Consider the following 15439-nt stretch of genomic DNA (forward strand, 5'->3'; position numbering starts at 1 on the left):
GTTGGCATGACAAGTAAAGAACTCAATGTTTATAAAGCACTTGGAAAAGGACCTGGCACCTCGCTATGTACTGTATAGGTATTTGCTGCTGCTATTATGAGTATTAATAAATAGAATAAATTCATATTTTGGGGCCATTAGAAAGTCACCTTTCAGGTTTCTTTTTACTGAATTGAATTTGGCTAAACATTCCATAGTCATTGCTTCATTGTTCCCTTTAGCAAGAAGGGCATGCCAACATCTTACCCAGCAGACCCTTATCCATCTTTAGCACAGACACAGACCAACTCAAAGGACAACCTTTCTAGCCTCACCTTCCTTAAGATGACTTCTGCAGCCCAGCTGGATCACAAAAGATGAACCCCGGGGAGCACTCTGAAGAGAAACAAACCCTAGTAACTTTCAGGTGTTGGATGCTGTGAAGATCACAGTTTTAAATGTGTTTCATACAAAAATATTTATATTTCAAGCTGTAGCACACAAACAGCAATCTGCATTTATTGGTTTCAGATGCCAATTTCCTCCAGCTCCGGTTCTCCTTTGTGTTATATAAACAAATCTCAACCATCTGGACCACAACAAGCCTCAATGAAGTGTGTTCACTCATTGCAAAAGCATCAAATCAAAATACAATCTCACAGAATTCTGCCTAACTGAAAATTGGAATGAACATTATGGACATCACAAAGCTGTTTTTTAAGATGTGCTTTAGGTGTCAGAACTTAGAATTTAAATAGGACAGCAGCAATGAGCATATCAGAATATTTATCACTTTGAACAGAACAGAGTGATACAGAAATAAACAGATCCAGATCATATCCTGTGCTGTTACCTGTATTATAAGAAGTTCAATTTAGGGCCCCATAAATTTCCTCAAAAAGGAAAAGGTGCCTCAGACATGTGGGAAAATAGAGAAGAGAATGCTGCAAAACTCATTTGTGATAGAAAGCAAAACATTTAATTCCTACCCAACTATGGGAGTTAAATATATACTTTATAATAATTGCAAGACAAAAGCTAAACTCAAATCCATCAATATCCAGACACAATGATTTCAGAAACAGGCTGTGCTGAAAAAGAAAGGACTCTGCCAAAACAAATTATATATGAAACTACCCACCCTCCTAAACCTTGGAAATGAAGGCTAAGCATCATTTCTGATGTCTCCACCCCCTGCTATAATTCCAGGCTGCTGAATACATCTTCCCAAACTGAACATAAAAACAATTACCATGGCCAGGCTTGCCCATAGGCAAATACAAGGAGTGCTGGAAATGCTTCTTGCTTCTTTTCTCTCTGCCTAAAAATATCTCCCACCAACTTAGCATAGTGCCTAAAATGTCCACCCTTTGGGAAAAATATCCATCATCAGACTTCATGGCTCAGATTCATGAAATCTAAACCTTGTGGAAAGAATATCCTGACAGAATGAAGTATAATACTTAATATCTTAAAATAAGTGATTTTATTAAAGTAGTTATTTAAAAAGGAGGTTAAAAGAAAGAAATATAAATTTCTGAGTTTGGAAGAGAAATATAGTAGTGAAAATGAGATGCCACAAGACTCCCCACTTTTTTTTCTGGAGTCCCAGGGATCATGTCTCTTGGCCATCGTCAACTTATCTGGTATCTGATTATCTTGCTTTGTCACCCTCAAACCATACAGATATAACTAAATCAAAACTAAATCTGCATCAGATTATTTGGTATCCTAAAGACTGTCCACAAAAAGAAGAATTAAAGAAAAAAAAAAAAATCTCACTGAGGTAGAAGACTTTCTGACTTAATAAGCTGAATTACGTAGACTTTGGCCTAGTATAAAATTCACCTCCATTGCTGTAAAATTGCGATCTAAATCATTTGAAACTGAATGCAATTAACTATATTCTTATTTATTTTGCCTCAATATTTTATCAAGGTCATCCTAAAACCAAATACTGTTTTCCCAAACTGCTATGCACAAACGTCATAGACACATTAGATAAGAATATTTTGTAATCGTTACTTGATCACAAATCAGAATATCAAAATAGATGTGTGCAGACTCCCATGAACCACCCCCCATCAACAGCCCCTGTCCTTCTATGTCCTCGGCTCCAGTTCAGTTAATCAGCCATTCTTGAGCAGCACTACTAAATGAGATTAGCGTCTTCCTAGGTCTCATTGTTTCAATCTACTGGGAAGTATTTAATCAGGAAAGAATCAAAACCCCCACTAAATCTCTAAGGAAAATTCTTCTCATTGTGATATTTAGAGAAATGGATGATATGATGAGAATACATAGACTGTTGCTTTACAGTTTATGACAGGTATATTTCAGAGGAAATTATTTTCCCTGAGTTAATTATCATTAGTGATGATCTGGTTATAATCCAAGAACAAAATTCCCAGTTTCTTTCAAAGAAGAAATTGGCATATGCCACTTTCTTACTTTAAATAGTCTGATGATCATAGCACTGGAGGTTCTAATTATATATAATTCCTTGCATTTCAAGTTATTTTCAGCTCATAATTTCAACAGTACAACTACAGAATGATATCATTATACAAATATCTTTAAATAGCTTAAAAATAATTCCTAATCCTCTGGAATGGTTTCCCTGTGGCTATCAGGACTGTCTATAAAATCAATCATATCCATAAATCAGTCTTCCAGTAATTGTGCCAGACACAGACTTCAGCAACAAACAGAAAAAGCTAAAGTTTGTGAAACAGCAATCATAAATCCTATTCTTATATCTCACACAGAGTCATATAGTTTAGTTTAGAAAAAAAAGATCCTTTATCCAAAAAATTTTGTCCATGTTTCAGTAGTATAATAGTGGCTTTTAAAACTAAGTATCTATATCCACAAAGGAAGGTTTAATCCATTTAGATACCCCATTTAAAGGTCAGAGAAATCTGAAATAAACATTGGAAAGGTCTCCAAATGGAATATTTACTGTGATTGCCAAAAACATTTACACTAAGTTAAGTCTGTTTCTTAAAATGGGAAGCTGGAAAATGTTAATATGTAGACAACCTCATTCCCCAATCATTTCAAATTGAGGAGTTACTACTGTCACTCAAATTCTTACAACACACACATAGCAATACCACCATCGTGCCAGTGAGCAAAGAAGGACTTAGATGCCAACCAACTTACTTTCTTTAATATCTACTATGAGACTTGGCTCACAGTTTAAGAAGCCTTTTTTTAGAATATTAATCAAGCTGCAGGAAGGGTAGAGGTAAAACGGAGCTTGTACTCTTTTGAAAAAGGTAAATTATATTTATGGCAGAATAAGGGAAAGGAAACTTTTAGAAGGTTAATACATCTGCTTCCTAGCCTAAGGGGCATGTCCTACAATCCATATTAACACCACTTGTTTTGCTAGATAGACCTCTGAGTCACAGAAGAATCAGTTTGATTCAACATAGTTTCAGCTACAACCCTGTCAGATCTATCTCTGAAGTTAGCTGAGATAGATCTGAGATAGCTTTTCTCATCCTGGTACACGTGCCAAAAATAGAGCCAACTAAACATTTCCAAACACTTCAAAACATCAACCACAGATGAACAACAGAATTACTTTGAGATAATGCCACATCTCCTCATGTTTCAGGAACAGAAAAAGGCTTCTTACCTTGCTTTCTTCTCCTTCAAACACTGACTGGTGAACATTGCACGCAAACAATGAGTTGGGGAGGTCATTGAAGTCAGTGATTGCTTGAAAGGCTTCTTCTGCAAAACAGCGAGTGACAGCCCAGTCCCTGTCTATGCAGCAGAGTAAGAAAAGTCCTCCATCTTCAGGGATGTGTCCCTGCTGCCCTGGGCTCCTCATTCCGATGAAGTATGATTCTCCCCTCATTCCTAAGGATACAAAGACAAACATGTGTTACTGTAGAATAAACTCCTTAAAACTCAGTTTTCAGGTCACAGTTTTGGATTGTCTGGGGCAGAACAGTGGAGTATGATTAGGAGGAGAAGCAGGGGATATTGGAAGGAAGAAGATCTGTAAGTTCACATGGTTCCCTTGATCCCTGAATCAATTTCCAACACAGCTCTCTGCTTTGGGGCAAGAACCCAGTCAGTACTACATTCTTTTAAAAAAACAAACAAACAAACAGGTATAGGAAATGGAAATCACCACCCACCACTAGTACTACTAATGACTATCAATGTATTGAGTTCCTGGCACTATTCTAAATGATTTATATACATTTAGAACATCAGTTGCATATATTAACTACCCTATTTAATCTCCAAAATAGTCTATAAGGTCCGTACCAATAGTAGCCCCATCTTACGGATGGGAAAACAGAGGAACAAAGCAATTGAGTAACTTTTACAAGACCACTGACAAAATGGCAGGGCTAGGATTCAAACGCAGAGAATCCGGCCTAGGGCTCAATCTCCTATACCACAGGAACGAAGCAGTTCAAAATAAGTAGAAGCCTCTATTTAACGAAGTATGATCTACATCAGCCCTGAGTCCTGATCATAACTCTAATAGATAATAGTTAATCCACAGTAAGATTAAATATCCCCCCCAAACACACACACACACACAGATATTTCCTCTTCTGACCGAGCTAATTACTTCAAGTCATTTGCGAAACAGGTTCAGGTCCTAAAAAAATCAGTGCTATCTTGGCCAATCCATGGTCTATAGGTCTCCCTCCTTCAGAGCCCCATGAGGCTTTCCAGTATTGATTTCACCTAGCTGTGTTCAACCCCTCTATTAGTTTCTCATCTCTTATATTTGCAGTTTGCCTAACTGCAGAGTTTTTCCATTTTTTGATGCTGGTACATAATTTAGTGGATTATTAGATCAGTATTCCCATACAGTCCAAGGATGGTATCTACTTTCTTCTTTTGTACCTTTTTTCATGCTTGTGAAGCTATTCTGCTTAAAGCTCAATAATTAAGGGGCTTAGAAAGTGAAATAACTTGCCCATGGTTATGCAAGTAAGACTGACTGAAAAGTATGACATGGCTACTGAATCATCTTCGGGAAGCTCCATATTCTTCAATCCCATCATCACCGATGCTCAGAGCAAAGGACAGAAAGGTGTGTACCACTAAACAACATTCTGTTCTCATGAAGTTTAGTTAGATACAAGTTCTAGATCCCCAGACAAAATATCAGTTTCTGCTTATATCTCTCTTGAACTCTGAATAAACCCTTGATCCTCAGCGTTGAGGTTATGTTTTATTTTCATTTTTTCCTAGAAAAGCCCCAATGAGAGTTGGTAAGCAGCATTTGCTGGCAATAATGCATTACATATTATAACATCTTAAGCCCAAATGAGGTAGGAGCCAAAGATTAAATAGTTTGAGGTAATATCTCTAAAATCAAATCACTAATATTGTGATAAATAAAAATTTCTATATAAAATATAAGACAATTCTTACATTCCAAAGTTCTTCAAACTCCAATTTGTGCAACATTTTCTGTATATAAATCAAGAAAATACTAATTTTAAATAAAAATATGGTTCATGTTTTATTAAATAATCTAAAATACATGAATATTTTTAACTAGAAGGAAAATATGTAATAATATTAATATGGAGGGAATTCAACTGCTAGGCATCTTCAATAAAACATACATGTATTTTCTTTCATATTTATTTATACTGCTGCTCGAGTATTTTAGTGTAAAATACCTAATGACCATCATTTATTAGGGTATCAATTATTTTAATAGTAAAAATATTTACTAAAAGAATCATCAGAACAGTATTATTTTCATTGATAGTTTACAGAAAAACTTTTTTTTTTTTTTTTTTTTTTTTTGAGATGGAGTTTTGCTTGTCACCCAGGCTGGAGCCCAGTAGCACAATCTCGCCCACTGCAACCTCTGCCTCCTGGTTCAAGTGATTCTCCTGCCTCAGCTTCGCAAGTAGCTGGGATTACAGGTGTGTGCCACCATGCCCCACTAGTTTTTTTTTTTTTTGTTTGTTTGTTTTTTTTTTTTTTTGAGACGGAGTTTCGCTCTCGTTACCCAGGCTGGAGTGCAATGGCGCGATCTCGGCTCACCGCAACCTCCGTCTCCTGGGTTCAGGCAATTCTCCTGCCTCAGCCTCCTGAGTAGCTGGGATTACAGGCACGTGCCACCATGCCCAGCTAATTTTTTGTATTTTTAGTAGAGATGGGGTTTCACTATGTTGACCAGGCTGGTCTTGAATTCCTGACCTCAGGTGATCCACCACCTCAGCCTCACAAAGTGCTAGGATTACAGGCATGAGCCACCATACCCAGCCAGAAAAATAAAATCATAATCATTCAGTAGCTTAAAAATATATACTGTGCCAATTCTGATTTCATCTTTAATCTCATCCCTCTTATTTAAAATATTTTAAGTGAATCAAATCATAAAACATTCTTAGATGTGTTGTAAGAATGTTTCAAATACTATTTTTGCGAAAAATAACCTAAAATCCATTGCCGAACAAATTAATTAAATGGACAAATTTTAAGCTTCACTCAAGACTCATTTTAATCTACTCAAATAGCCTTAATTTATGGCCTAAGCTTTTACAATATTATCTTCATGAGACTTTATTTTAAGCTTATTACTTTCAGTACAGATTTAAAGGATGAATGCATTTTTGGCAAACAACCTACTCTACTTACATGGAGAAATATTTCAGAAGTCAGAGCTTTGAATAAAGAAATTCTAATTTCTCTTTCTAGTTTCATTACTAACTTACCCCATAATTTGGAGAAGCCATGTGATCATTCTGAAACTCAGTTTATCCTTATAAAACAACAAAAACAACAACAAAAACATCGACCTGTCTCCTTCTGCAGAGTCGGGGGAGTCAGGGGAATGAAACAGGAACAAAAGACATGATCAAAATCAGTATTAACCATCACATAAAAGAATATGTAATATGAAACATAAAAACACATCATTGTGATAATTTGAGAGCAAGGCAATTATGCTTTAGTGTTGCCCAAATAAACAGAAAGGGAAACCCTGAAGATTAAGAGAATTCTACAGTAAGGAAATATAAAGGTCCCACAGCCCAAGTTAACTGGTTTCTCTTTTCTTCCTGTTTTTTTTGCTTTTTTAGAGAGGGTCTCACGTTGTTGCCCAAGCTGAAGTGCAGTAGCATAATAATAACACACCGCAACCTCCAACTCGAACTGAACTGAGGTTCAAGTGATCCTCCCACCTCAGCCTCATGAGTGGCTGGGACTACATGCACACACCACCTCACCTGGCTAATTTTTTTAAAAAATTTTTTGTAGAGATGGGATCTTGCTATGTTGCCCAGACTGGTCTCCAACTCCTGGCCTGAAGTAGTCCTTCCATTTCAGCCTCCCAAAGTACTGGCATTACAGGTGTGAACCACTGTGCCCAGCCTGGTTTGTCTTTTTTAATTAATTTCAAACTCTTAACCATTGTAAGAAACCCTTGAATCAACCTTTGTCCACCAAGATTGACATGTGTTGTCCTTATTTCTAAATCTGAGGTTGGTCATCTAAAGGAGAAGAGCTTTCTTCCTTCAGCTCAGAGGCCATTTTCCAGGAGGAATTCCCAACCTCACCCAAGTTGGGATGAATGGGGTGTTCTTCATTAGAGCTCCCTGAGCACCCTGCACAGCCTTCTCTCATAAAATCGTTCTCCAACACAATACTGCTGTAATTACTGCTTTACTAGTCTGTTTCTCAACCCAGATTGGTATTTCTTGACAGCAGAGGCTGGGTTGTCTTCATCCCTGTATCTGCAGGCAAATATAGAAAACCCTCAAAATAATATTTGGCTGAATTAATGAATTATACAAGAGTCATTTTTTGGAAATAACAGACCAGCAAGTAGGTTATAATGGCCAACTTGAAATGTATACACTAATAATATACTATTTCAAATGTCTACACTAATAATGAAAACAATCCTCTCATTTAAATATAAGGTTTAATTTCTAAAATGTAATTTTACAAATGAAAAACAGCAAGCATCACTCAAATACAGCAAGACTCAAAGGATTCCTCTAGCTAAAATTTAGTAATCTGAAGAATAGTAAAAATAACATTTATGTTTTTAATGATATGAGTTAACTGAAGAAAAACTGGAAAATTCAAAAAGCTATAAAGAAAATAAAAGTAAACCATAATCTTACTATCCAGAGAAAACTCCTGCTAACATTTTGGTATATTTCATTCCAGTGCTTTTTTTACATGTAAAATTTTTAAACAAAATGGGGATCCTGCTGTTTAGTATACTCCTTTCCTGCAACACTGATATAATCAAGAGCAGTTCCCTGTGTGATTATCTATTCTTCAAAAACATTAATTGCCACATTGTATCCTAGTATATGGATCTGTCATAATTTAATCACTCTCCTGTTGTTTGACATTTGGAAAGCAAAAGTTTCCATCACCATACGCATGTGGAAAAGAAAAACCACCATCCACTACTAAAATATAAATCTTCCCATGCGAGAATTTCAAAACTTCTTTAGGTACAGAGAAGAGACATGTTTATGAAATACTGGAAAGAGCCCTAAGGGAATGCCTCCACGATAGTCTCAAGCTGTAAATAGGGGCTATGGCTTTCTTAACAGCAGAATCGGAGAAAGAACACAGCTTTGTCTACCTTGCAGATTCATATGAAAGTCTTTTGAAGGCACCCCTCCACCAATAACATGTAAATAAAAGCTATTTATTACCATTTTTAGGCTTATCAGGAGCAAGCCTATGGCAGAGGAAGTTGGCACTGCAGAGGTAGGCATCATCTTTTACTGTCAAGTGTATAAATGAGTTTCAAACCTCCAGTGTATGCCCATGAGGGTAACGCCCGTATCATTGCAATGAGAAACAAGCATCTGTGCAGCCTGAATGTTTGGTATGAGTTTGGATGGAGACCCCATTAGGAAGGAAAGATATTTGTTAGGCAAAAGAAATTAAATAAATCAAAAAACAAACAACCTTTTCCCCCTCCACAAAAAACATCACCAACAACATGATAACAGTTTATTTAAATGTTACAAAGTTAATGACAATGAAGACATGGACAATTGCATTTGACTCATTTTAGCAGAGAAGAAAGCCTAGAGAAAGGAGGATTTGTGATCATCTGATTATTTCACAAACGTGAAAATAATTTTCATCCAAGATTTTCAAATAACCTGATAGCACTTATTAATTAAACAATAAAGGACCTAAAGTGAATACAATATGTTTCCTACCCTAAATACTAGCCACCTGAAATATAAAGATATCTGTTCAGCATCTATTACATAGAAGGAGCCACTGAACAAATGTTCGCTGTATGAATAAGTGAAAAAATTCCCTCTCCCCCAATACATTTTGATGTTAGAGACATTACTGGCTTTCTACATGAGGAATTAATCTTTCCAAAAGATTAATTTTCTCTCTAATTTCATCCCTGACAAATATTTACATGTATGATTAACTCAAGGGAAGAGATCTTTAGAAGACATCTTGTTCTGCTGGATATCATTATTGTCACAGAGTTATCAACGTGCATGAAATTCAGACTTCTGAATTGCAGAATTCTAAAAAAAAAATCCACTTTTCTAGGAATTCGGTATAACTCATGAGAGTGAAGAGCCATGCATTTGCCCATAAGAATTCTGGTCTAGAAAACCTTAAACTAAATATAAAAGGAAAGGGAAGTTAACCACAAGTAAGTCCATGAGAACAACCTGAGAGCCATAAGAAAAAAATATGATGGTAAGCATTCATGGAGATGCTTACGCCAGCTTTACCATCAAGTAAAATCAGTCAGTGGTGTGATGTGTGACCAGAAGTGGTTGGGGTGGCAATAAACTCATCTAGAATCTCCACAACCTGGAAAGACCATGGCCAGTTCTGGGTACTGCCCACTACAGAAACACGGAAAGTCTTTCAAAGGAAACGATTTAGTCTTACAGTGGAGTCAAAAGTTACGCTATCTAAGAGACAGGTGCATGGTAAGAAAAAGTATATGGGCAGGCACAGAGGTTTACGTCTGTAATCCCAACACTCTGGGAGGCCAAGGCAGGTGGATCATCTGAGGTCAGAAGTTTGAGACCAGCCTGATTAACATGGTGAAACTCTGTCTCTCCTAAAAATACAAAATTAGCTGGGCATGGTGGGGCATGCCTGTAATCCCAGCTACTCAGGAGGCTGAAGCAGGAGAATCGCTTGAACCCAGGAGGCAGAGGTTACAGTGAGCTGAGATGGCACCATCGCACTCCAGCCTGGGCAACAAGAGTTAAAGTTCAAGAAAGAGAGAAAGAGAGAAAGAAGGAAGGAAGGATGGAGCAAAGGAAGGAAGGAAGGAAGGAAGGAAAGAAGGAGAAAGAAAGAAAGAGAGAGAAGAAAGACTTTAAGGAAGCATAGTAAATAAGTTTTGAGTTAAATCCTGGTTGCCTTCAAATTCTGAAAGAGCAAATCCAATTTTTGTGTATAAAAACAGAAGTCAAACCAGAGAGAAAGAGTTTAATATAAGGAGCCATGAATCTTTTAGCAATTTGGGTTAGAACAGTACGTCCTGCCTTATGTCTTCCTGAAATCCTTCTAGTGGTAATATCCAGTGAGTTAAGTTTCATTGAGCAGGTGCCATTCATCTCGCAGGATATCATAGGGGGAATCCAAGGAACAGGGTGATGATTGCCTGACATTTCCTTTAAGGGTTCTCCTCAATTAGAGATTTTTGTTTTACCATAATTGGAAGAAAATACATAAGAAAAGAGACATCTGTTTATCTCTGGGATTAAACATGCTCAAGAAAGGGGAACATATAACCTTTAACAAAAGCTTTCTCCTGAGTTTAAATCTTAAATTTAGATGCCCAGAAATAACCTGTCTATATTTCTTCTCTTCCAGGTGACTCAAACTAAAAAGAAAGAATTTTTCAACAGAAAATAAATGATCCATAAAAGGATATAATTTATATATATATATATAATTTATATATGTATTATTCATTATATATATATATATATATATATATGTTTATTTATTTTAGCAAGACATACAAAAAGCAACTTAAGGTTTTGGGGTTTTTATAGACGGACTCTCACTCTGTTGCCCAGGCTGGAATGCAGTGCTGTGATCTCTGCTCACTGCAACCTCCGCCTCCCAGATTCAAGTGAGTCTCCTGCCTCAACCTCCAATGTAGCTAGCACTACAGGCATACATTGCCACACACAACTAATTTTTGTATTTTTAGTAGAGAAGGGGTTTCACCATGTTGGCCAGGATGATCTCCATCTCTAGACCTCATGATCTGCCCCCATCGACCTCCCAAAATGCTGGGATTACAGGAGTAAGCCACAACGCCCAGCCTAAATTTATTTCTTTTCTTATACAAAAAGAATTTCAAAAATTCAACTCATCTGCTTTTAAAATTAAGAACAGAAATATAAAAATTTTGCAATAAGGGGAACAACAACAACAACAACAACAAAATGCCTCGATTCCATGCCAGCTAAGGAGAATAAATAAGGAAATAGAATAAATGGAAATGATTAATAAATAATTCATCCTGACTTCAAGTTCAGTTTTGATTGAAAAATAAGTAAAAGAATTATGAGAGATTTGTTAGTTTGGAAAACTTAAAGATAACAGTGTCAGCTTAAATATTAATGACAAAACCTGGGAGTACAAAGTGGCATTAATAAGTGATAGAAAAGAAACGCCTGTAGTTATTTTTCAATTGAATGTAAGGTTAAATGAGCCCAGTTCCGAATTTTAAAGAATAGAAACCTAAAGTCTTGCAGTGTTTACAATCCCTTCAGCTCTAAAACCAAATGATTCCTTGATACTATCTGGGACAAAATGAGCTCATTAAAAGAATATATTTACATTAATAAGAATAATAAATTTACAATTATATCCTCAGCATTCTTTTTTGGTCTGGCCTTATAAGTGAGATCTTTTTGATTTGCCCTTTTGGTGTTGTTATAATAACTAGATCCTCCTAGGGATAAGACAGGCCTTTTGTTCATTTTTGTCCATCTTACAGGGAGATTGAAGTATAATATTAGTAACAACAAACCAAGCCAGCCATCCTGAGATACAAAGGAGAGACATGATATTCTTAGGCTGTGCTCCATAGAAACCCATTAGAGCTCTTTCTGCAATATAATGGAACCTATTTAATTCAGCTGCAGAATTTCACACCTGCTGAGCTATGTGAGCCTCATGCTATTCTTGATATCATTTGGGATCAGTCTTGAAAGAATCAGGAACATGCAGTTTCCAACTCATAGTTTTCAAAGGAAATCATCAACATTCCTCATTTACGGCTCTCTTCAGAACACCTTCTGGAACCACTGTTCCACCTTAAGCTCCCAATTGTAAATAATTTAATTAATTCAATTCCCTGTGGAAGTAGCAGGTTATGAATTTTTATGAAGTGTTAAAAAAAAAAAAAGCAAGTTGTTTCCATCATGTCCTTTTGCACTGGATGTGTACACCTGTAGGGTTTTAATGCCCATGGTCTTAGAAGATTTGCAGATCCTGTATACTCTTTCAACAAAAAGAATAGGAAGACCCTCAAATTTCCCCAAGGTCAGATCCGACAAGCAAATAGGGCATTTAGTATTCCATTTCCACAAACCTAACATCATCATCGATAAAATGTGATTCAAACAGATTTGCTGCAGAAGTACAGGGTCAGAGGAAACACCATCTTTTATGAGGGTGAGAAAATTGTTCTTAGAGACAGAATAATATGCATCTACAAAGAATGACCCACAGTGAATTACAGATTTGTTAAACAAAACAAGCAATATTGGAGCACTCACACAAAGCAAAATAGTTTTGGACATTGTATTAGTCAAGGTCCCAACAGGAAACAGATAGCATGTTCAAATTGGATAATTTGAATAGAGTATAACAAAGGGACTATTTATAGGCATGGGCAGGGTGTAGGAAAACCACAACAGAGAGTACAAAAGCCTGGTCTGGCACTCTCCATATATGTGAAGAGGTAAGAGGAGGGGAGTGGTTTCCAGAACCTACAGATATTCTGGAGGGAACAGAGGGCTGTGTGGAGATGGCCCCTGACAGATCTTCCACTGTGGGATGTGGTCAATCCACAGTAGCACCACAAAGAGTGCCATAAAGATAAATATCCCCACCTTGCTCTCCTTTTCTGGTCTCCTGCTGGTACCTCCCATGGGTCAAACCCAACTGGAAACCAGAGTGCAAAGGGGCCATGGAGGTAGAGCACATAGGTCAGGCTCTGGAGCACAGGGTGAGTGCACAGGGAAAGGGTAGAGAGAGGCTCTCTGTGATCCAGTGAAGATAACAAGCACAGCCTTCATAAACAGGCAGTAGTCTAGAAATTTACAGGTTAATTTCAATAGCACTTTAAGTTTTAAAAGTGTTAAAGCTGAGTCATTTGTAAATTGATGGTTCAAACCAGGGCTTATGTAATACAATTGAAGATTCATCATCTCTGACTGCATTTTGCTTAGAATCGAAAGAGTGAACAGGGAATGAGTGGCTCTGTATATAGTAGAGAATGCATGCACCACTGGGGAAGATGTGTTGGGATGCCCCACCTGGAGACAGAAGACCATCCTCTCATGATTGCTTAGAAGAAGGTTTAAAGAAAGCCCAAAGCCTCTGGAAGAGTGAAGCAATTTTATGCAAAATAACTTTTCACAGGAGGGCGACACTTCAAAAGTGAGCAGCAAGCAGGAGAACGTTGCTATGGTAGCCAAAGTAAGATTTATCCTGTCATCTTTCACCTTTGGCTTTCAGATGGGGCATGGAGTGCTGGAGAGAAACAGAGTGAAAAGGAAAGAAAGCAGGGAATGAGAGATACTGCAGCTTTGAGACAAATCCAGCCAAGAAGGGTCTGAGTTATTCAGAAAAGAAAAGATGGACTAGAAGGCTGCCTGGGGAGTGGAAAGGTAGACAGGACTCATTAGAAGTCCAAGGAGGCAGGTCACACTCCCTTCGACAACATTAGCAGCTAATGAAGAGCTTGAAAGTAAGTCCTTTCAAACACAAGGAGGAAAGGCAGGGGGAAGAAAAATCCCCATCTCAGTACCCAGCAGACAGTATGGTATTTTTTCCCACAATGTAGCTAAATGTTTATGTTATTTCCACATTAAAAATCTTCCATAACTCTCCAGGATCTATCAAATAAAATAAAAAAATCTTCAGCCCAGCAAACCAGGACAGCCATAAGATGACAGACTTCCTATCTAGACTTATCAACTGCCTCATCAACGCTGAAAAAAAATCACAAGTCTCAGCATCAAGTTCCAGCTCAGTCCATTAACAATAGCAGCAGGAGTGGTGACAATCACTGAGTGTTTTACTTTGTTCTAAGGGCTTTATCTGTTTCAAACTTATAAATATTAATAGCTGTGTAGCCTTGGCCAACTTCCTCAAGCTTTTCTTAAGGTTTTCTACTGCTACTCCCCATTCCCACCCATCAACATTCCACTCGTCTTCAAAGTCACGTCTGGGATCACTGCCTTTATACCCCACTCTGAGCCTGGCCTGCACTAGAGGTGAGTCCCGTCACTGACTGCTATTGTCCTGTATTGGCACCTCTGGGGACACTTACTTATTCTTATCTTCCACTCAGTGTTGAGCACAGGAAGTGTGTCTTACCTACCTGCATAACTCTTGTATCTACTTTACAGGACCTTGCACTTGGAAGGTAACTTCTGACATTTCTTGAATGGAATAGAATTCAAAGAGCTCTGAATTTGACTTTCACCTGTCCAACTTACTGGCTGTGTGACCTAGGACAAATCACTTAATCTCCATGTTGTTTCCTCATCTGTATATGCGTCTTTTTTTTTTTTTTCTTTTTTTTTGAGACAAAGTCTCGCTCTGTTGCCAAGCCGGAGTGCAGTGGCATGATCTTGGCTCAGGTTCAAGTCATTCTCCTGCCTCAGCCTCCTGAGTAGCTAGGATTACAGGTGTGTGCCACCACACCCAGTTAATTTTTATATTTTTAGAAGAGATGGGGTTTCACCATATTGGCCAGGATGGTCTTGATGTCTTGACCTCGTGATCCACCCACCAAGTACATGCCTTTTATAGTGCTGTTTTGAAGACTGAATAACTAATGCACATAAGGCACTTAGAACAATGACTGGGGCACACCATGAGTGTTCAGTAAGTGTTAACTATTATTACTATTAACCATCGTAAGTTCTCAACAGAACAACTTTCATGTCTCATATGACACAGAAGCTCTTCGAGTCATGGGTCTTTTAACATATAGAGAAGGATAAGTGGTTAAGTGTGAACTCTGAAGTTGGTCTTGTCAGGTCCAAATTTTGACACTGCTGCTTTCTAGCTGTGTGACCTTGGACATGTTACTGAACATCTCTGGGCACTATATGCAATGTGGGAACCACAGTAGTACCTACTTTATTGAGTCATTCCTTGGATTAAACGTTACACACCTTACCCTTCTCTCTCTCGCCTACTCCAAAATCCCAAAATTTCTGGTGAGTTC

General features: G+C 37.6%; 1 protein-coding gene across 7 annotated transcripts in view; it reads right to left on the bottom strand.

Annotated features, from left to right (window-relative positions):
• The window catches only part of RCAN2 (regulator of calcineurin 2), a 293376-nt gene that overhangs the window by 256734 nt on the left and 21203 nt on the right, over positions 1-15439 (bottom strand). For all 7 annotated transcript variants that reach the window (XM_010333966.3, XM_039467519.2, XM_074397863.1 and 4 more), the window contains one exon: positions 3626-3852. In XM_010333966.3, coding sequence (XP_010332268.1) covers positions 3626-3850 — 225 coding nt within the window. In that variant the 5' untranslated portion in view covers positions 3851-3852. The remainder of the gene's footprint in view (positions 1-3625; positions 3853-15439) is intronic.

The sequence above is a fragment of the Saimiri boliviensis genome, chromosome 4, assembly GCF_048565385.1.
Source record: "Saimiri boliviensis isolate mSaiBol1 chromosome 4, mSaiBol1.pri, whole genome shotgun sequence".
Taxonomy (NCBI): Eukaryota; Metazoa; Chordata; class Mammalia; order Primates; family Cebidae; genus Saimiri; species Saimiri boliviensis.